Here is a 24,488-nt window from a genome sequence, read left to right on the forward strand (position 1 = left end):
GACAGCTTGTCATTCTGTCAGTCTTGACCTTCAGGCTGTCCTGTAACATCTGAATCACATTCGCTCTGTACTATCTGACTGACTGCAAGCTACTGTTGTCTCACTGTCTGACCCAATAATAACACAATACAAACAGACAACTTACTGCAACTCCGTCACATGAAAAAATGTTTATCTCTAGCAGATATTAAAATCTACATGCAGTTAAACCTACATTTGACCCTGTTTATTTCAATATAAATGGCTACACTTTTATTTCAACTGAAGACATCAAATGCTTGAAGAACAACTTTTTGCTTTCTGAGCTGTGTTCTAATGATCACAGAGGACTTGAATAAATCTCATTATAAAAATTAGCGTTTCTTTTGTTTTTAAGTATGCCTACCAAATGCTACCTGTCATTTACTTTTGTGAATCTCTATGCGCTCAGGTGCTCATAACCATGGATACTCAGGTAAAGCATTAAATAATACTGGTTAAAGACTAACATTCAGACATGACTTTATTTTATTTCTAGTGCCTATAAATCTTTCTTCAAATATTAACATCCATATTTTTAGTATTTTAAGTCTATGTTTCTGCTAATGTGGACTTCTAATTTTTTATGATGCATTTATGCAAAGGATTTCTTGTGAAACAGTGACATGTAAACCTGGCATGTTGATCCTTCTAAGCCAGCCTTGGAGGTGGTTTCAGTTACAAGACATTTTCTTTATCCTCTGTAGGTATTTTTCAAGAGCACCTTTTATATAACGCAATGTATAAAATACTTACAGTGATATTAAACATATGCAAAACTGAATAATGAGGGTGTCAAATACCAGCTTGGGTGGCTTAGAGACTCAGAGAATTAGTATACCAATATGCTAAGTTGGGGTATGCTTTGCATTTGTAATTCTTTATATAGCAATTCTGAGATATCAACTGTCAAAGCTAGACACAGTGCAAAAATGAAGCATCTACCCACAAGGAGAATCAGATATTGGAGGTCAAGTGAATTAGCAAAATAATCATACACCTCCTTAAGGCCAGCTACAGAACAAGATTAACAGAGATCTTGAAAAAGATCTCTTGGTTGGGAAATGATATATATTACAGTAAGGGGGAGGAGGAAATCAAAGAATGGAAATAATGAAAGAAATCAATATGGAGAGGAAAGAAAATGTACCCACAGAGACCTGTTGCCATTTCTGCTCACATTAGCTACTATCATTGCTATGTAAAATGTGCAGTTTTCTCTCACTTAACACCACCTTTAACTACACAAAATGGCACTTACCTTTTTGGCTCAGGTTTTGGTTGCGCCTTGGAATCCTTTCTAGAACCTTTTCTGGACTCCTTTCTGTCCTTTTTTAGGTCACTCTCTGGCTCATTTGCTTTGGGATTGAGTGATTTATCCCCCTCACCATCTACACTTGGCTTTGAGACAAGTAATTCTGCCACTTTCACACTTTAAATGATAGTTGGTTTGTAGAAAGGCGGAAACAGAACCAAGGAAGCGTGAAAGAAATAAAGAAAAATCAAAGTACAACAAACTAAAGAAAACATGGAAAAGGAATAATGAATAAATGAGTGAAAAACAGGAGCCAACAAAATCACTTCTAAAACAAGAGCTACACCTGTAAAAAAAATTCAATTAAAATGAAATAAATATCTTCTGCCGAATCATCTAGCATATCACTAAGTGTTAGTTTACGTGAAGCGTTGAGTAAATCCAAATGGAACTTAACTATGGTTAAATAAAGATGGTGACTTCTTAAGTTATTCCACTAAAACAACATTTATCTATCATGTAGGAGTGCGTACTAATTCTTATAAATTGCAGCATGTGAGGGATCCCCTACTTCAAATTCTTACAATACACTCACTCACTTTTCCAGAACCACTTCATCCAATTCAGGGTCGTGGGGAGTCAGAGCCTATCTCGACAGGCAATGGGCGCTAGGCAGGGTACACCCAGGACGGGGCGCCAGTCTATCACAGGGCACACACTCACTGAGGGGCAATTTACCATAGCTAATTCACCTAACCAGCAAGCCTTTGGATGGTGGAAGGAAACCAGAACACCAGCAGGAAACCCACACAGACACAGGGAGAATGTGCAGACTCCAGAGAGACAGCTATCCAAGGTCAGGATTGAACCTGGGTTCCTGGAGCTGTAAGGGAGCAACGCTAACCATTGCACCACGGTGCTGCCCTCTTAAATACTTTTTCTACTAATGAACATTTTCTATTGTACTATGCAGCCTACACGAACATATATTTTTACACTTCAATACAACATCAGAGTTATCTGCATACTTGCCTTTAACATGCTCTATGGTGATATGTATTGCTTAGTTTTCAGATGTGAAGTTGTTTATGGGATTTGTTACTGCCTTATGACCATTTCATACTTTAAGTGAATCTTCTTCCATTTGATCTGGATGGTGTCACCTCCATCTAATACTTTAAACACCATGGATATATGTCTGATAAATGTTTTGCTTGGAAATAAAACAAAGGCAGAGTAGGGTATTGGTGTGCCAGTGCTATGTTATGTGTCAGTGTCAAATGGAAAAAATGGGCACGACCATTGAATGGTAAAAAGCTTCCTGTGTTCTCAGAAAGTCATTTTCTCCTCGTCTTACCATGACAAATATTGGATTATAAATGTTCATCTCTTTTGCATAAAACTAATACAAACCCCACTGTGTTGTTCATCACAATGACTTTGGTCTCTTAAATTACACTGTAATTGAACTCTACCTGTTGCCATGAACATGTGAAGCGCAGAAGGCAAAGCTGTAGTGAAGCAGGGTTGGGTCAATCATTGCTCCATTTTCTGCCCTTTCAAGCAAATCATTGAGGTAGCAGAGATGTCTGTGACAGCCTCTGGTGCCATAACGTGCACAATACTCATCCAGCACGAATACCTGGCCAGGGCTAAACCAGCCCTGTGGAACAGAAAATTGAAATACCTCAAAAGTTTGGTAACAGATTTGATCTTGTTAATGACTCTTTGGAACATCATTTATATTACAGTAGACATGTGAATCAATAATTAGTAAATTGCCATTTGAAGTATCATTCCTACATTAGAAAACAGAAACAGTTATGAACAGAAGCATTTATAAAAGTTTATAGTAAAATTAAGTCGCTATGCTGCAAGCAAAATGGAACACCTTTTGGGGCAATTTTGTGTTATCAATGTGAGGGATTTGTTGCTCGGAATGGAACAATTTATCACTTTGAGCATCAAGCACTGTAAGCTCCATTATGGCAAAGCCATTTGTAAGATAAGAGTCCTTTTGCTGTACTTTGAGATTGCCAAATAAGTACAAAATTGCGACTAATTCTGAGCAACTCTGTTCTGTGGCTCTATGCCCACTAGAACTTGGATTGAGGTTATCCAATCCCATCCAACCAGAAGATTACATCTAGCAGAGAAGAAACTTTGTGGGGTGGGGATGGGGTGGGGTGGCAGCCCGTGCACACCTGCCCTGGGATCAACCTTTCCTCTTCTTCTAGACTTCTCCTGCAGGCCTACTCATTGCAGGAGCAAGTTGCTTTCCTGCCCTCCCACAAATGACAAGCTACAGCAAAGTCCTCATTTGTTGCCCATATCTTTCCAGATACATTCAAATGAGGCCCAAACATGAAAATAGTTTAGGTCCCCAGACAGTACTGTGGCAACTTCATGAGGGGTAGGACATTGGGAGAACTTTCCATTCTTGTTCTAGACTTTATGCCCATCTGGAAGGGCAGGTTGAGCCTTGATTTAACACCATACCTCTAACAGCCAGCATTCCCTCAGTACTGAATTGAAACAACAGGCTAGATTATACACACAGTCTTGGAAGTTGTTCTAGAACTCATAATCTTCTGTCTCAGAGGTGAGTGTGCTACGAAGGTTAACAGCTTTATATATAGTCCATTAATGTAGAAAATGCTGTCAAAATTATTTATGGGAACATGAAGAAAAAAATGGATGCCGACTTGAAAAGAAAATTGGAAGAGGTGACCAAAAGCATGGTCTAAGGGATAGGTTTTAAGGATAGGTTTTAAAGGAAAAGAGGAAGGTGGACTCGGTGAAGTTTCAGAAAGGACCCTCAGGCCATGGATCCTCAGGAGCTCAAGGCACATCCACCAAAGATGGGATGAAAGGAAGGGAGAATGCAGGAGAGATCGATGTACAGAATTAGAGAGTTTGGTGGGGCCTTGTGGTGTCAGAAATAGAGAGGGGTGGGGTCATAGAGAATTTAAAAACGTGAAACATAATTTGAAATTTCACACATTAGAGGACCGGGAGTTAACAGAGACCACTGAAGGCAGGGATGGCTGGAACAGATGAGCTTGGGAGTGACAATGGCATGGATGAGTGTTTTGGAAACAGATGGGCTGAAGTAAGGTTGGAGAAAGTCAATATTACAGAACTGGAAGTGGTTAGTGAGGAAGTGGATATGGGATCAGTGCCAAGCTCATGGTTGAATAGGATGTGAAGGTTGTGAACAGTCTGGTTCAGTTTGAAACACTGGGGTGAGCGTATGGCGTTTGTGGCAGGGATCAAAGATGATGGGTTTGGCCTCTCCAGTATTACTGGAAGAAATTCTGCCTTATCCAAACTGGATGTCAGACAACATGTTTGATAACATCAAGGCAGTGAAGGGACTGAAAGAAGTGGTGTTTAGGTAGAGTTTGACATCATTAGTGAAGCTTACAGGAGAGTTTGATTTTAAGTTCAGCAGGAATGCAGTAAATTGAGCTGCATGCCCATTCGGAAGTAGCAGCTGATAATCTCAGCCTGTTTTAACGGCCAGGTAGTCAGCAAGGTGAGGCTGCAGTCTTGAAAAATCTGGTAGGAGGAGGCCACTGCAGAAGGCCTGGACGAACAGTCCCCAGCATTATGTAAGTGGATTGGTGGGGCTTCGCAGGAAAATTCCAGTTCAAGAGAGGTGGGAGGAAAGAACTTAAAACACTTACCTTGCTGACGTCTTCTGACCCTGGCTCTTTCTGCCAGGTCTGGCCTGGTGGAGAAGCCATTATTGCTCTCCAGCTCGGGCCTCAGGTTAAAATAGTGGATTGGTTCCCAACTTTATTGGAACCTGATCTCCATATTTAAAGAGGATCCTGCAGACTTGGGCTGGGTGCAGTATTGGATGCACGGGTGTCAGGTTAGGACAAGAAATTAGTATGTAAGCTTCCCACCGCCTCTACCCCCATCCCATTCACCAACTAGTTTCTACTTGCCAGCATAGCTAAAATCAAGGCCCTTATCTCCAGATAATATCATAAAGGAGTAGTATTTGAGGAAGTGAAAGGAATGGATCATAGGGAAACTCCTGGGGGAGAATTTTCTCCCCGTCAGGCGGGCCGGTCAGGAGTGGGTGTGGAGCCAATCACCGCCTGTGATCGGCTGTGTGCCGCCATTTTATGTGGGTGAGCCAATTAAGGGCCCGGAAGCACTCAGCGCTACCCGTGCGGGTGGGGAGAGGAGAGAGAGCCAGGGCAGCTCCGTGCCTCAGGGAGATTAATTTAATAATAAAACATTGGAAAAAAGAAAAAAGAAAATTACTCAGACATGTCCCCTCGTGTGACATTGTCACATGAGGGGACATGTCAAATTTAAAAAAAAAATTTCTTGAATTTTTAAACACTTCTTGAAACCTCATCCCGCCCTTGGAAACATAAAATTCAGGCTAATTACCTGGTTAATGGCCTTAAAACGCTAATCAATTATCGGCGGGCGTGCAGTCCATTCCAGCACGCGCCTGCCGAACAAAATATCACGTGACTTTGCGATGACGCGGGTCTCATGCCCAACATCATCACGCATCATTTAGCATTCCAACATGTCGGGTGCGTGCCCGCATGCTGAAAGGAAAATTCTGCCCATGTGTTCAAATCTCATCACAGCAGCCGGGGAATTTAAATTCAATTAATTAAATATATCTGGAATAAAAAGCTAATATCAGTGATGGTGACCATGAAACTACTAGATTGTTGTAAAATTTCATCTTGTTCACTAATGTCCTTTTAGAAAGGAAATCTAAAGTCCTTACCTGTTCTAGCTGGTGTATGACTCTAAGTATACAGTAATGTGGTTGGCTCTTAGCTGCCCTCTGAAATTACCCAGCAAGCCACTCAGTTCACAAGGGGGAGGCTCACCACCGCTTTCTAAACAACAATTAGGTGGAAGGTCGCTGTCTAAGACCTTTCTGCCATAGTGCACCGAAGGGCTGGGAATAGTATAGGCCCCTTGGGCCGTACGGCTCACAATGAATGTATGTAGTGAACACCAAATGCATTATAATTGTATTGAAGCAATTCAGGGTGCAACATGATGTATGTCGATAACTCCAATATAATTTCACTGTCTGACTGTCTGTAATGACCATATTGAAATGTCTATAATATTCATTGATTGTATTAAAGCACCTCATGATCCATGTGTAAACGTTGAATATGATTGCACTTTTTGTGATGGCCATTTAGAAATATTTCGTAATGTTCTTTCAGATATTTTATGAATAAAGTATATTTTTCAAAAAAAAAAACAGCAATTAGGTATGGACAATAAATAAAAACAAAAAAACTGCGGATACTGGAAATCCAAAATCCAGGTAATTCTGTTTTTGTTATGGACAATAAATGCTGGTTTTGCCAACAACGTCCACATCCAGTGAATTAATAATAAAAATAAACTGCAGTCCCACTTAGCTGCTTACCAGAAACACTGGAGAAAGATGATACAATTGATCACATCAGAGGCTTCAGATAAGAATAATGCACCATGGTCACATTCACAGCCTTTTGCTGTTTGTTACTGAAGCTACAGGAGAGATAGTACAGGTCTAGGATGCAAAAACATGATTCAGGACTTTAGACAGGAAAGGGATATTGGATTTGGGCAATAGCTTGCAAGAACTGAGAGTCCAAGGATAGATCTTTTTTTAAGAAAAGGGGCTGATGCATCCATTTTTAAAGGGAGGGGTACATGTCTGAGGAGAGAGAACTATTTAGAACAGTGCTTCCCAATTTTTTTTCCCTGGTGTGACCCTATTTTAATGCCTCAGACTTTGTGTGACTCCAGAGTGAAAGTTGGGGGGAAGTACAACAGTTGATGAGTGGGGGTTGGGGTTGGGGGGGCGGGTGGAGGGAGAGCAGGGGAGGTTTCAGCTGTTGGGTGGGGTGGAGGTGGGGAGGTTTCAGCTGTTGAGTGGGGGGCGGTAGAAGGATTCAGCTATTGGGTGGGAGGGAATGGAGAGGCTTCAGCTGTTAATTGGGCAGGGGTAGGAGGATGGCTTCAGCTGTTGAGCAAGGGGAAGCTTGATCGGGCGGGTGGGGGAACAGAAGTTGAGCATGGGGGGAGCTGATGAAAAGGCAGGCTTTCCTCAAACAAGAAACAAAAGCAGGCTTTTTTTGCAGCAGCATTCAGGCTTCAGAGAATGGTCCATTAGGCCAGGCCCACCAACAGAAAAAGCAACGATTTAAAGGGCCTCACAGCTGCCAGAAATCAGTCTGAGCTCCACAACTGCTATTGCTGCCTCTCAGCTTGCGACCCCAAAATCTTGTCTCATGACACAGAGTTTGGGAAGGCCTGATTTATAATGTCAGCTCAAATATTAAACTTATAAACACAAAAGACCTAGAGGGGAAGTGTTTCTAAAGTGTGTCCAGGAGAATTTTCTACATCAATACGCTTTTAGTCCAACAAAGAAGGGGGATCTAGTTCTGGTGAATGAGGGGGGTCAAGTGGATTAAGTCAGAAGGGGAACATTTAGGGGACAGTGACCATAGTATGATAAGGTTTAAATTAACTATGGAAAAGGACAAGGAGCAATTCAGAATAAAAATAATTATTTGTGGGAGAGCCAATTTCAATGGGATGAGAATGGGTCTGGCCCAATTAAATTGGAATCAAAGTCTGGCAGCCAGAATTGTAGTTGAACAATGGCTGCCTTCAATGAGCAGATAGTTGGGGTAAAATGAGGGTACATTCCCACAAGAGGGAAAGGTAGGATAAACAGTGCTAGAGCTCCCTGGTTGATGGAAGATATACGACAGCTGTCATATTGATAATACCAGTGAGAAACAGGTTGAACATTGAAAGTAAAGAGAGGAATTGAAAGAATAAATAAGACAGAGCAAAGAGAGAGTATGAGAAGAAACTAGCAGCTGACATAAAAGTCTTCTTTAGTTATATAAATAGTAAAAGGAGCAGTAGGGGCGATTAGGGATCAAAAAGGGGATCTATTCATGGTGGCAGCGAGAGCATGGCTGGAATATTCGATGAGTACTTTGCATCTGTACCAGCGAAGAAGGTGCTACCAAAGCCATATTGAAAGAGGGGATTGTTGAGACACTGGATGGGCTAAAATTTGATAAAGAGGTGGCATTAGCAAGGCTATTGTATTTAAAATTGATGCCACCAGGACCAGATCAGATGCACCCAAGGATACCAAGGGAAGTAAGGGTGGAAATTGCGCAGACGCAAGCTGTAATCTTCCAAGCCTTCTTAGATACGTTCGGGGGAGGGGGGGGAGGTGGGTGCATGGGGTGAATGGGAGGGCATGGTGCCAAATGAGGGGAGAAATGCTAGTATTATACCCTTGTTTAAAAAAAGTGTGTAACAATAACTCAAGCAACTACAGGTCAATCAGTGTATCGCAGTGGTGGGAAAGCTTTTAAAAACAATAATCCTGGACTAAAATAACACACACGTGGGCAAATGTGGATTAATTAAGGAAAACCAGCATGAATTTGTTGCGGGCAAATTGTGTTTAACTACTTTTACTGAGTTTTTTGATGAGGTAGCAGAGAGAGTCAATGTGCCTGATTCTTCACTCTATTGTCACCACTGCCCCTCCCAACCGGAGGCGGGGTAACGAAGGAAAATCCAAGCCCAATTTAAATGCAGAAATTTGCAGCAAAAATAGCTACAATTTTATGAAACAGAACTGAAATCTCCTAAAGAGTAATAAAGAATGTTTGTGTTGCCATTAAGTTAGTATGTATGATTTTGGTTGCTCCACTTCAGTGTATGCTTTTTGATCTTTTATATCTATTTAGGATAGAATGAAAATTTGCCAGCTCAAATAATTTTCCCATTATATTCAAAGCATTATAATTTTATAAATGAGTAATATACTTGCCAAACAAGAATAGGAATCATTAAGTCTGTGGTCCAGAGTCAGCCTTTGTAGCGTTTCAAAGAGTGTAGCATGATCAAACATACAAGGATTGGCAGAGATAAATTCATCCATCCCATGCTTCTGCGCTCTGTCTGCATCTGTTTTCCAGGCACATATACAGAAAAGAGTATACTTAGGGAAAGACTTCAAAGATGATAATTAAGCAGACAAATTGAGCAAGCAAGCTCTTTAGGATTATTTATCCTTTTAACTACCTGGGCTTGATTAATCTTTCAATTTTTACTTTCAAAAAACTTTTCATGCAAAAGATTTTATCCCTCTGGAACATGATATTCAATTCCAGTACAACATAAATGTAAAAATACATTGCACATTACACAAACAACCATATCCATCAAGTCCCATACGATGTGTACTGATATCTAATTAACATATTTTTACTGTAAGATATTTTACACAATAGATTCTGCCATTCCACAGAATTCAATTCCAATTCAGATTTTATTTAAGGATTGTTTTGCCACTAGGTACCAGAAAAATTAATAGAACTGATATGGTTTCCAATGTTGGTCCATTTTGGTCACAGCAGTTTGTGTCAAATTTTAACTGAGAAGTTAAACGAGAATATTTTATTTGAAAGAGTACATACTGTATGTCACAAAATTGAGATCACAATTGTTTTACAATAGAATCAGTCTTAAAATTAATATGCTGGTGCAGGACTAAGATTAGAACCATAAAACGGACCAGTCCTGTCCTGGGAAACTGTACTGAAACCAGTTCTCAAACAACGTTAGTGAATGTTTAGATTGGGTATAATATTTTAGTTTCTTATTTGCATTTTCAAAATGAATTATTTAGAAATATATAAAATTCTCAATTAAGCTAACAAGACGTGGACAAATCAATAATGTTGATTTCGAGCATCCTGGAGGGTTGGGGGAGGGGATATAGGAGAAATCTTCCAGTCCAGGCTGAGATACCTGAATGTCGATCTTTTTTGCTCAAGTGCACCTCCTGGTGGATTGACTGAGGAGCTGCACTAACAACATCTGTGCTGGTCTATTCCATATACACGATGACATTTGTTAGTACGGTTATGGGGACTAACTTGTGTGAAGGAGGGACAAAACAGACGTGAGATAACAGTACAATCAACAGAAGGAAGTAGTGATATCAAGTGGAATCATTTTAAATACATACAGATTACATTTTAAATGCAAAATTTATTGTTTATATCAAGTTAATGGCATCAATAAAGCAAGAGGTAATTGTAATCTTTACAACTCATTTGAGTTGGGGTATGACTGAAAAATCAAAGATGATTAATACATGCAATGAAATGATTCAGAATACTTCATTGCAGCTTAAAATGGATTCATGATAGAAAACAGTCTGACACTATATCTGTACTGCTAAACAAAAAGACAGAAAGGACTGGCACAGCAAGGTTACATTCTGCTATTTGCTATGAATTAATGAAGTAGGAACACTCATGCTTTCTTTTCAAACTGAAGCCTGTAGACACAACCACCTAGGGACTAACTAATTAATCTCAACATGCATAGCTAAAATACTATAATCAGCCAAAGAAACAAAAACAGAAGCCATTCTGGGTGTGGTCAGAAATCACCCTAGTCACTAGTATTTTCTTGTACCTGTCAGTCAAATCAAAGACAGATTTCACTGTCTATTATACAGTCAGTTTCCCATTATAAGGGTTTTTCTCCAAATCCTATGCAAGTAAAAAATTTGTTTTAAATCCTTTTCCCTCTTAACACAATCTTGTACATCCTCAGGTTTTAATTTATATACAGGCCACAAGATTATCCATTTGCATTTCTGAAGCAGTAATGCTTTAGTGCTAACTGAGTGACTTTTGTCATTTATTATTAATGGTCAAGACTAGCATTCTGTTTAGGGAAAATCAATTCATAATGGAGCAATGTGTCGTTACACAGGTAAAATAAATAAAATAATGGTGGTTTGAAATGAGTTAAACTTGAAAATGAAAAAAAAGTAATATAAGTCACACTACTGCAGACATTCATATTCTTCTCATTTTGTGTATGTATCTTATTTAGTAAATGTTAACGGAAAACTGCAAAAAAAGTTTTTAAGTGTTATTCTATAAAGGTTTAAATACCCCATCAAGAAAAGAAATACTAACACTCATCAGTAACATGCAATCATTCGAATGAAATGAATTTTCAGTGCCCTGAATTCCATTATTTATATACTTAACTATCTCTCATTCAGATGTTTATAAATAAAATAGGCATTTAAAATTAACAATTTATTCCTTTATCAGTTGGTGATGACTTAAAAATGAACTTTTGTGGACATTTTCAATCCAAAACTGTAAAAATACTGAAGAAATAAAATTTTAAAAATACCGAGAGACAGTTAAAGATAATTTTATGAAATGATAATAAAGAGGCACCATATCATAAAGGCAATCGAACAGTTCAAATACTTGAGTGATCACATAAATAGAAATTTTATTCCGAACTGCTGCTTTTACTAAAAAACAACCTCTGCTGGTGTATTTTGACAGCTCAATGTGGACAATAATGCTGTGGGTTTATATCAGATCCAGACCCATTAATATCTCACATAAAGTCACAGCTAGTATTGCCAGGGAATCAGACTCTCTTAAAAAAATTCCTTCCATTTTTCATACACACTAAGCACAGCCTTTCTGTGGCAAAGTAGAAGTAAGAATGGTACAGTAGCATGTGCATTATCAAGTCAGATACAGAGTGAAGCTTGTGAGTGAAGTTTGCTTTGTGATTGGATTCAGGCAGAATTCTACAGCTGATATTTCAATCCAGTGACACTGTATAGAGAATGACTTCTCTGGGTCATGGGTACTGTTAGCATACCTCAGAAAAGACGAATCCTTTAATTGCTATGTTCCCTTTTACAGCTCTCAAAATCTGAATATGTATTTAAGATTGGTGAAGATTATTTTTGGTAAATAACCTATAGCTAACAGTTTAATGGGTAGGATTTGAAAAATGTTTGAGACAGTAAATAATTTGTTAATTTATATAAGTCTCTGAAAATATTATTTATATTCATGTGTTCTTTATTTGGATGCAGAAATATTACTTCAGTCCTGAGGAGCGAGTCTGACTCTAGGTGATAAGATAATTATAAAAAAAAGGCAAAAGCTCATGTTTCGCATTCAACAGGAAATAATCAGCAAATAATTTTTAGTATTAAGTCAACAATCACAGCATCAACATTTATAATGATGCTCAGCATTTTAAATTTTAAAAATCATCAAAATTAACCATTTGATACATTTTACAGTTTAACAAGCATTAAAACTAAAAGGTAAATCCAGAATGTAAATAACTGTAATAAGTATATTCATGATAATTATCCTCATTCCATTCATTGAATAATAATGGAAATAATCCAAACTTAACAGGTTTGTATCTGTGTGTTGGCTGTGCTAGAATGTTAAAACTTCATTTTTATGGCACTGTGAATTGTTATTATGTATAAACTTAATCTGCTTGATAATTTTATATATATATATATAAACACACATATATAATATAAAACATATGTCAGTGTATGTATGTATATTTGTATAATATAGGATTACAAATGATATTTGTAAAGCACCATCAATTATCAGCTAATACCAAGTTATACTAGAATTACGCATGTACTTCACACAGCATATATGCATATATTAAATAACACCAGGTTTCATAATCAGTGCACTTTAAGAGATTTCTTAGAATTAATTGAAATCTTTTAGTCTGCAATAAGTTAAACTGTGTTGCTCCAGTGTGGGACAGCATCCTTTCCACTTGTCTGTTTAATGTGTCACACTGATAATTATCTATCCCTAAAAACAAAAAATGATCTTTGAATTAAAGGTTTGCAAATTTTTGAAACAACATTTTAATACTAAATTGCATTTTTTTAAAAAATCACTCTGGAAGCTACTGGCTGTCAAAGAGGTTGTGGCAATATTTGAAGGCTTTAAATAATAAATTATTTTAATAAATATCAATCTTCCTACTGTAAGATAATAATGTGTAGTGAATTCTCAACTGCAGTGCTTTTTAACTTATCAGCACAGAGACAATTAATGTTGTCATACAAATTTATTAACATTTCCGGCAGAAAGTTCACAATGAGATGTCAAACATGAAAAAGGTGACTTTCTTTCACAGTCCTCTGGTAAATGCGCACATGTCATATCTCTTTGACATTAAAAGAATGAAGATCTGTTTTGGACAATAACAAACAATGACACTAGTCAACCTCAGCTGGAGAAGTGAAAAGAAGAAATGACAATGATTGATGGCAGCTATCCATTTTCAGATACTAGCTGCGAGAATGTTCTGTGGGGTCTAATGCTCTAATGAGAAACTGATCTACATTATTTTAAGCATTTTAAAATGTAAATATCAAAGATACGTACCTTTTTACTTTCACCATCATAGTTAGAGATTTATTAATTCATCAAACAAATAAAAAAATTAAACACAAATGCTATGGCATATTTCTGATGTTTTCTTAATAAAATACAGTATCTATTTTGTTGGCCTGGATGACATTCTCCTTGTCACATCTCAGCATTCTGATAAAGGCACATAACAAGAACATGACGGGCATACTGCAGGACACCATCATTTCCTAGTGGCCCAGAAAATGCTAATTATATCTTTTTAGTTGGATCCTTTAAGGATCTGCAAGCACTTTGCTTTAAGTAAACAATAAAAAATATTTTTAAAATGTGATGCAGATCAGATAGCCAGCAGTTTTCAAAGTTAGACACAGACAGGGCACTGACTGGTTATTTAATATTGATCTATATTTTGAGTAAAACTTATTTCAGGTCCTTCCTTAATTCACAAATATCAATAAAAATTGAATTATATGAATTTGTAAAATTCTAAATTAGTCACTCAGGCATTTCATTGGTATCTTGAAAGTAAGTGGCTTATAGTGTACTGCAGTTAAGAAAAAACATGCACATTAAGTGAATTGATTAAATTCACTAGATTGTGGGACTGCATTCCTCAAATGGAGCAATTGCAATTTGAAAATACTAAAAGTACAGCAGTGTATTGATGATAAAATATGTAGCATTTAAAGCATACAAAACTACCAAACCAATCTAACAGGATAGCAACAAAGTTTGGTGCAAATACATGGATACTGCTTTGCATTTTTCATATGGGGGAGCTTGATGCACCATTTAGAGTTTCACAATTACCTTGTATTTCCACCAAAAATGCACTACAGCAAAAGAAAACAAAATACAGAATATTTGTCAGGCATCAAACAGAAACAAATAAGATCTGTCTTAAATGCTGGAATTTTCTGCTTGCTATTCAACGGTAAGTCTATGAGTAAACAGGAGTATTTTTCATGATAAGGAGGGATGGCACCACCTACTCCTCGGTTTTGCATTCGGAATACTCCAAATACATATTTGCCAACTCCCACAACCTTTGCTATTGTCTCCTATGAGTATAACCTTCATTAACTAAACTCCATGCAGTAACTTCCAAAGCTAAGATCTCTTAAGGCTTGATGTTATAACTTTACTTAAAAAGCTGTAATAGACATCAGTGAAGTAAAGTAATAAAATGATGTCCTTTTTAACACAAATATTTTTGGATACCCCAATCTCTTTTTACTATAAATGGGAAATCATATTTCAAGCTTTTTCTTGGATAAAATTGGATGGATCTAATAGGAATTGAAATTTATTACATATTTGAATGACAACTACTAATTCAAGAAAATTAGTACTATTAATATACTTAAATACTTTTGATGTAGTATAATGCTTAGTGAAAGCTAATTTTGTAGCAATGTCATAATACCTCTGTTTCCACATGCATTGTAACACTTTACATACTAATATTCATGTGATACAACACATGTTGCTTGATAAGTATGGAAAGAATACAGTAAACCGGAGCTGGTATATAAATGTGGAGTTTATTTGTTGTGCTTATCCTGGCAGTAGACTATAATTACCACAGTGGTGCTAATCATTGCTGTGAAGAAGCAGGCATTATGATATCATTGTGCAAGGCAATCTGTTTTCAAGCATTACACGGTCAATTAACTGTAGAGATAATTGAACAAATATATTACTGACATCTTTTTGTCATGTTAATTCATGTTTACATTGCATGGAGGTTAGAAAATGTTAAGAAATATCTAAGTCTTACTAAGAGGAACCTTTGACTACAATATAAAAGCCAGAGAGAGGGCAATTATGCAAATACCGCATGCATCTGGATTTGCAGTATGGAAGCTTTCATGTCAAACCTAAATTCAGGAAATATGAGTAATAAACTACAGAATTCTAAACATGATAGACTTGAGAAGAAAAAACACATTGCATTTGTCAGATAATCAGTGCTGATTATCTGACCTGTGCCAGCTACAGGGAAGCACTTACCCTTTAGTCCAGCTAGAAGTTAGCAGGGTAAGAAGGAACAAACCAGAACAACATAAAGACTAGCAACAAGGCTTAGGAAAGCAGATAGGAGCCCTAACCTAGCAGCAGGTAGTGTCATTCAAAGTACTAGGGTTCAAGCAAAGAAAAAGATAATGAAAAGAAAAGACAACAGAACATCTAGCAAAACACTTCTCTTGTGGTTAAAATCACCAAGAAATTTTATACCATACAGATCAAATTTGCATACACAATACGTAAACATAGAAGACGTCCAGTTTGTAAGTGACTAATTGCTCAACATAATTTCTATTGTTGTGGCATTGTCATTGAATTGATCAAAACCGAATTCAATAATAATACAAATTACAGAATTTTAAAAAATACTGTGTATCTATCAATGAGTATGGACTGTCTTACATTCAGACAGTACATTGCACAGGAGGTCAGATATCAACACATAAACTTTTGATAAACTATGAAGAGCAGCAAACAAAACTCAATGTAAAATATTTTTGCAATGATGCAACTTTTTCTTGTTTCATTAAATATGACTAATTGGCAGCATGAAACCCTTCAACTGCACTAAATATCTGTATGTTAGTAACACAACAGATGTCATTTGAAACAGATTTCTTTAAGGTGAAATATGCCTACATGCAGGAATTTAATTATCATTAAATAAACAGGAAAAGTAGACAGCTGGCTGAACATGTATTAGAAAAGGTCACACAGAGTCTAACACAAAACATAATGATCAATTTTGATGAGGGTTATGTACAGTAATTGCTTGTTGATCTTTGAAGATGCACTTTCACCATGACTTTTTCATTTGGGTTACAGTTTTAAACCTTTTATTTATATATAAAATATTAAGCAAAAGTATGTGTTTAGTGCTCCGTTGAAAAGGCATTAAACACATTTCATGAAAATCCACTGTTAAGATCAAAATATAGCAACACTATTTACTCTCATGTGAGTACATGCCATGGGCCATATGGTCCAACAGGGCAGGTAAAATAAGAGTTATAATTGGCAACACAAATTGTGCAAAGGATTCTGGAACCTACATATTGCAGGTAATAATGTACAAAAAGTACTTGAATCCAACATGCACTACTTCTAACAAAAACAAAAATCGCTGGAAACACAATGCATCTGTGGAGAGAATGGGTGTGCTTATTTTTTGGGTGCAGATGCTTCTTCAGAACTGAAAAATAAGAGGAAGATGGGAAGATTTTACTCTATATACATATATATTAAGAGGTAGAAACATTTAGACATTATATAAACAAAGGTAAAGAGTTCAGGAAATGGGTAGTCTGAGAAATGTGCAAAACAGAAAACCTGGGGTCAGATGTCAACAAGAAATTGTATTTATATGATGCCTTTAAAACAAAATGTCCTAAAGTGTTTCACAGGAGAGTTATCAAACAAAACTTGACGTGAGCCAAATAAGGAGATATGAGGACAGGTGACCAAGAGCTTGGTTACAGAGATAGGTTTTAAGGAGCTCCTTAAAGGGGGACAGAGATAGAGAGGTTGAAAGTTTAGAGAGGAAATTCTAGAGGCTAGCACCTTGGCAGCTGAAAGTATGGTGACTATTGGTGAAGTAATTAAAAGCAGGGATGCTTAAAAGGCCAGGATTGAAGAAGCAAATATATCTTAAAGGGCAAAGCGATAGAGGGATTTGAAAACAAGAGTGGGAATTTAAAAGTTGAAGTGTTTCTTTACTAAGAACCAATATAGGCCACCGAGCATAGGGGTGATGGGTAAATGGGGCTTGGTGCAAGTTAAGACACTGGCAGCAGAGTTTTGCATGATGTCAAGTTTATGGAGGGTAGAAAATGGCAAACCAGTCAGGAGTGCATTGTAATTGTCAAATCTAGAGGTAACAAAGGCATAATGAGGGTTTCAGCATCAATGAGCTGAGGCAGGGGTAGAGTTGGATGATGTTACAGAGGTGAAAATTGGCAGTCTTCACCAAATGAAAACAGATTTCAAATAATGGTAAAGCTTAACTACAAAGCTTTTGCAATTGATGGTCAGGCCAAGTATGCTGCAATACCGGGCAGAATTTTCTGCCTACCGGGCGGGCGGGCGGGCCTGATCCAATTTCCGGCAGGCGGGAGCTGATCCCAGCCAGAGAAGCGGGTCCTGCCACCAATTTAATTGGCCCGCCCAGTGTGACGTCCGGCGGGAAGCGCTATGCGCTTCCTGTGTGGGCGGGGGGGGGGGGGAATTCCCCAAATGCGAGAGTGCGCTCTTTCACGCATGCGCATGAACGAGCGCACATCTCCCTGAGGCTAAGTGCTGCCTCAGGGAGATCGCTGACACCTGTATAAACATTAAAAATAGAAAATAAAATCCTTAACATGTCCCTCTCATGTGACAATGTCACTCAAGATGGGACATGTTAATAAATTTCACTAAAACTTTATTAAACTTTTTTAAACCCTACATGAAACCTCATCCCGCCGATGGATGAGGTTTTATGTTTTTTCTATTCCCCGCTGGGGCTCCTGGCCTGCCCGCCAACCTTAAGGTTGGATGGGCAGGTCCTTTAATTGTTTTAATGATCCTGTCAATGACCCCCGATGTCATTTTGCACGTTGGCAAGCAGGCCCCACCCCCTGCTCGCCAACAGCAAAATTCAGCCCATTGTTCTTGAAACTTGTTGTTTCTTGAAACTTCTTGAAACTTCTTAGAAGCTCAATAATAGAGGTCAGAGTGGGAATGGGAGGGACAGTTAACATGAAGAGGTGTAGGAAGCTCACAAGCTCACTTGAGGACAGAGCAAAGGTCACCTAATTTTCATTTGGTTTCCTCATTACAGAGGTGACCAATTGTAAACAGTGAATCTAATATGCTAAATTAGAGCAAGTACACATCAGTTGCTCTCTTACATGGAAAGTGTGTTCAGGACACTGGATAACTGTGAGTGAAGAAGCGAATGGGCAGGTGTTGCATCATCTACATTTGCAAAGGAAGGTGCCTTGAGAAGGACAACTACAAATAGGGTGGCAGGAGAGAACCATCCCTCTAGAAAGCAGAGGTGGAGGGGTAGGGGTGTTTTTTGATGGGTCATGATCAGATATTTACACATCCTTTGTTTCTTTAATGTCTTAATATGTTTGTCCAGATTCCTCTCTGTGTTTGTCCATGTATAAATATATACATATATTTTCTTCTTCTCCTTTATATTAATATAACAGTCCACTTCCTAGTTTTCAGTTCTGAAGAATAGTCTACACTCAACATATAAAATGCTGTTCTCTCCACGGATACTGACTCACCTATGTGTTTCCAACATTTTCTGTTTGTTCAGATTCTCAGCACAGTTACACTTAACATGCACTATTAATACATGTGATATATTTTTTCACATGATTTGCTTGATCTATCTTTTATAACTTTCACTCCCATCAAAGTATAACTGCTATATCAATCACTTAACATTATAGACTTAAACTAAGCATCTAACTGGCCCCCTCAACAGCTTTATAAAGGAACAGCTTGAGGCAAAGCCTAATGCTGAAGCTACTGGATATAGGGGCATAGCAGAGTAAATGGTGCAGAGGCATGGTTTACATTGAGAATAATGAATAACAGAAATGATTACAAGACAATGACCAAATCAAGGAGTTCAACTATTCAGATAATGTCAAAATTCAGGGCAGCAAACAAAAAGCCTTGATTAGAATACTGCTTCACAGTCACTCAGAGTTATCAGTTACATTTCCTATAATATATAATACTAATTTCATTGTAACAAATTTATTCGGTTTGGGGTTCATTTTAATCTGGCACCATGTGCCAGACCACTCGGTGTCATTACTGCATGATAATATTCACACTGGAGGATATGTGATAGGATTATTACGGTAAGGTTATTTAAAAACATCTGGCAGTGGATTATCAAGAAATTCTATGACAAGTATATATTATAGCACAATCTTAGTTCAAGGACAGGTTCCAAAATATTTTACAGCAAATTCTTTCCTTGTCTACAAAGGTTATCAAATGCTTGTGTGTTGAATTGCCTCCTTTTTAACCCTTTGACTGGAGTATGACTGCATACATTTATTAAAGCCTATTTTTGTGTAAGCATGTCCCTTAGGTATTCTATGAGAAGGATATTATAAAAAAAAGAAATCATTGCACACTTTCATAGAAAAATGCCCACAACATAACAATGCTTTGAGCAAGAAAGTAGTCAGTGAATTCTCTGCAAATAAGGACCAAATCTTGTGGATGATCCATCCCCTTTCTTTATGGGAGTCAAAGGGTTAACAGACAAAATATTATCATACTTCCAATCTTTATAGATAACTACTAAACTGTAAGTTAACTGAAACATTTTATCTGCTAATAAACATCACCATCTGCTAATAAGGCAATGTTAAAAATGTAAAATTCTGAAGTGGCAAAATGTTTAAATATGTATTAAATCTAACAACTTTCATATAAAATATTTCTCTTATAACTGTACTTACAATGACCTATTAAAGCTTCAACGAAAGTATTGCTGATTTTGAATTCATAATGACTACCGTGTTGCACAATTTCCCTCAAAAGCTGCAGGTACCCAAACTTCAGTTAAATAAGTAAACACTCAGTTGACCTTCCAACTGTTTATATAAAATGAACAGTTGACTTTTTTTCAGAAAATTATTTGTCTCAAAAACATACATTTAAACTTGTAATGTTAGTTTGCATGAATAGCAGGATCTATTATTTTAATCTAGGACAATTTAATGTTTTTTAAACCTGAAGGTCATATCATATATAAACCTAACCTAATAATATTGCCTATGAATGCAGTTGAACTTATTTTTAATAGTAACATTAATTTTCTTATTTTCTTTTAGCAATGTTAGATATTGTCTTCCTGTGATTTTGAAATCAAGAGTTCAACTGTTGGCACATCAGCCTAGAAATTCGATCACACCTGCAAACTGTTGCAGTGGGGGCTATTGTGCCTGTCCATGTGGGTGCAAGGACAATGTTAAATGCAGGCAGGGTGAAATTGTGAGTTTGGTGCAACTTAAAGGCAGCCAACACCTCTTAAAGGGAAAGTGCACTCTGATTGCAGACAACAAAGAAATTATGCATGTTCAAAAAAGGCTGCAAGAGGCACTGAGAGGGCATCCAGGTTTTCTAATGCAGTGTTGGAGGCCCTGGTCAAGGCAATGAACAGGAGGAGGGAGATCCTGGTCTCCCTTAGGGACAGTAAGCCCTCAAGGTAACACCTCTGCTGCCAGTGGGAAGAGGTCACTGGGGAGCTCAATGTCTGGAGCTTAGCTTCCAGGGTATATGGCTGCAATACTGGTAAAAGTGCGATGATCTCACCAGAATTGTCAAGGTAAAAATTTTACTTCTCACGTAATTACTCTTTCCTCACACATGCATCATCTGCAGCCCTACTACTCACAACACTTCCCTCCCCTGCTTTCCATGACTCTCCTACAATCATTGCACCAGAATCCATCTCCTTCTGTTCTTGCTCTCATGCTCAACACCACTATTGCAACCCTCACTTCCCTACACCTCATTCCTCACACACAATGTACAAATTATATAACCATGACAGGGAGATTTGTAAAACAGCTCACAAGGCCAATACACGTCCTTACCTCTTGCAGGAAATGGCCACACATGAGGAAGGTGGTGTTGACTGGAGGAGGCTGAACATGCCTGCAAAACGTTTCCCATGGTGGTTTCTCACTTTGGAGAGTGACAGCAAGAGGAAATGTCGCACAAGGTTTCTTCATACCTTATCAACTTTTCCCTTCCTCACTTCTATTTCATTCTACATATTCTCCAATGAACATTTCAACTGCTTCCAGCAGCCACTCATCTCTCCTGCAAGTGCTGAAAGTATTGAGACACTTGTGTCACTTTAGAACCAAGATGCCAACCTTCTCAAAGGTGCAATGGTTTACCCTTGCAAGTACCAGCTGAGAGACAGGCACTATGCACACCCTAATTAGAGGAGTAGCCTTCAAATGATGAATTCCAGGCCACAATCTCAAGGACCTAGAGCAAAAGGATAGGAGGCCATAGGTGCCAATGGTGGTGGAGGGCAAGATCACACATTAGCTCTCTGCAGAGGATTCAATACTGACTTTAAGGGCATAGTCTACCAAAGAAGGCTGATGGGAAAACACAAGGAAATGCAAGGTGCATTGGACAGCCTGTCAGTAAACTCATGCTCAATGCCTTAGAGCATGCAACAGTCCAGTTTTGTCAAGACTTGGCATGGTGCACGGAGACCATCCTGTCTGACGTGAAAGAAACGGTTAGCTGTATAAACATGAGAGAGGCAGCCACCAAGACTGACCACTGCTGACAGATGACAGTTTCAATGGCAGCTCACACACTGCCTTAGGGACCTAGAATGGTGTGCAACAAACTGGGAGATATTTATGTTAAAGATATGGGCTACTGTGACATTGATAGATAGCCACAGGTAGTGTTGCCCATGTCCTGGTTTGACGTTCCAATTGTGTTGCAGTGTAGAATCCTTATCTATTAGAATGATCCCAATCTATACTTTCAGTGCTGAATAAGCACAGCCATGCCACCTGCCATATTGGAAACTCTGGTGCCAATTTACACTTGTACAATGAGCGCAGCGTGATCCAATTTCTAGTCCATCAACCTTTCTTCATTAAGTGCATATCTTCCCTTTACTGCTATTACAGTATTTACCAGGGGAATATACTCTAAGAATTTTCTCCATATACAAATGTAGACAAGGGGATACCTATCTACTTATTGATGCCTTTTATTGCTCCATTTTCTGCTTTACAAGTTAATGGATCAGGCTTTTTGCATCGAACTCTTCTCTTCCAGCATCATAATATTTCAGTCTAATGAATAATGACTGGATCTGACAATGAAATGGAAGAGATATTTAACAGATACTATCAAGCCAGGTACACAGAGTCAGAAAATATTTCGGCTTGCCACAACCACCTCAGGAAAAGGTGCACTGAATGGTGGGTTCTTCGTTCTGGGGAGAGACGGGGCAGTGTGAGATAAAGTTGAGCCCTCCACCCCCAGAAACAGTTCGGAGGTGGACACAGGGGCTGCCAAGTATCGAGGCAGTTAAAAGGCCAGCTTTGGTTCTCTGTGACTTTGTTCCAGTTGTTTTATTCAATATTAGGCCCTCTAGACCTCATCCCTCACACTTCTTCATGCCCCACCCATGCCAACTCATGCCAACCCATGCCCCCAACCGCCTTCCAATGGCCACATACCCTTCATGCCAACCAACGCCCCTCCACTCATTCCCATAGTGCCTTATAACACATATGCCAACTTAGTATCAACTAGGGTTGCCAACCCTCCCAGAATAGCTGGCAATCTACCAGAATCGGCATCAATATCCTGGTGGCCAAAGAAAGCACTCTGGGAGACTGAAATGTGCCTGCTTCCTTGTTTGCCAGTATCCAGCATGTACATTTGCATGATGACATCAACATGGGTCAAAATCCTGGAACTCCCTCCCTAACAGCACTGTGGGTATACTTACACCACATAGACTGCAGCAGTTCAAGACGGCAGCTCAACAGCACCCTCTCAAGGGCAATGAGGGATGGGCAATAAATAAATGCTGGCCTAGCCAATGACGCCTACATCCCATGAATTAATTTTAAAAAATGTACCACAGCATCAGCAGCGAAGGGAGCAGGGGAAGCTCTTTTTTGTGTTTGTCTGGTCCGTGCCAACTTTAATGCAGGTAGCTGACACAGCAATTGCACATGTCCACCTCCACCCTCAGTGCCTTGCTCGATGCCGGGAGGAAAAGGTTACCACACTGGTTTTAAAGACTGGCAGAGTTTCACGGCAGGTAAGAGGAACTCTGAGGTTTGAGAGAAATATTTTTCCCCCAATTTAGAGAATATTGATTTAATTGCACCTGTTCATACATGATCTCCTGGACACTTTTACATTCCACAGGGTTGAAACTTCACCATTTTTTTCATCAAAATATCAGAAAGATTTCAAGGAAGCTACTTTGAAAGATGACGTGACTTGTTTTTTAAATAGATTTTCATGCCATGTCGCTGGCTTTCTGTGTCGTCACTTCCAGGAGCTTTCCCTGATGTCATTTCCACTGATCTCTCCTGGAATATGTCCAGCCAAAGTTGGCAACCCTAGTGCCAACTCATGACCCAGCACTCATCCCCACAGCCCCTTGTAGCCCCTATGCCAACTCATGCCCACCTATGCCTCCCACCCACCACCTTTTTCCCTTACACCCCCCATGCCAACTCACTCAGTATCCACCATGGACTGACCTCAGGAGCCATGCTGCGATGAAATAAAGCTCTGAGTATAGACTTAGATAAAGGCCCTTTCAATACACTTAAATCCCCTCAAGTATTTAATCCCTTATAAAAACAAACATTTGTATTCATAACCCCACATCAAAAAACAGCTAATTCCTAATAACGTCTTGGAGCTGTCAATCAAGCTATGAACTTAGGACACCTTGCTGAGATAATGATAGGCTGTGGAAATTGTCATGTAGTAATAATGCTATAATGATAGCCCACAGGATTATGTCAACAAGTAGCTATTGAAACCACGCACCGATTTTTTTTTCAACTCAAAGACACAGGAGGGCTGTTTTTTTCTAATTTTAAAAGGCAGTGGATTTAAATAACTTCGCAGCTTGACAGTTTCACAGCCCTTATGTGGCTTCTACAAGCATGTTGGTTTAGTTTAGAAAATCATAAGTTGCACACTGCACGATAAGCGAAAATGGGGTCTGTTTGAACTCAGGACTGAATTTGGGATTTCCCACTGTGTGAATCACATCCCACCCCCTTTCCCCTACTGGCAAAGATAGGATCTGTTGGAAATGGTGTGGGACTTCTGGATCCAGGGTGTCG

General features: G+C 38.6%; 1 protein-coding gene across 2 annotated transcripts in view; it reads right to left on the minus strand.

Annotated features, from left to right (window-relative positions):
* The window catches only part of cadpsa (Ca2+-dependent activator protein for secretion a), a 563,574-nt gene that overhangs the window by 167,468 nt on the left and 371,618 nt on the right, over nt 1–24,488 (minus strand). Inside the window, exons 12-14 of one of the 2 annotated variants that reach the window (XM_041192085.1) lie at nt 9,135–9,271; nt 2,749–2,936; nt 1,280–1,450 (exon numbers count right to left, since the gene is read on the minus strand). In XM_041192085.1, the coding sequence (XP_041048019.1) occupies nt 1,280–1,450; nt 2,749–2,936; nt 9,135–9,271 (496 nt within the window). The remainder of the gene's footprint in view (nt 1–1,279; nt 1,451–2,748; nt 2,937–9,134; nt 9,272–24,488) is intronic. The other variant, XM_041192084.1, reaches the window with a different exon arrangement.

Source organism: Carcharodon carcharias, chromosome 7, assembly GCF_017639515.1.
Source record: "Carcharodon carcharias isolate sCarCar2 chromosome 7, sCarCar2.pri, whole genome shotgun sequence".
Classification (NCBI taxonomy): Eukaryota; Metazoa; Chordata; class Chondrichthyes; order Lamniformes; family Lamnidae; genus Carcharodon; species Carcharodon carcharias.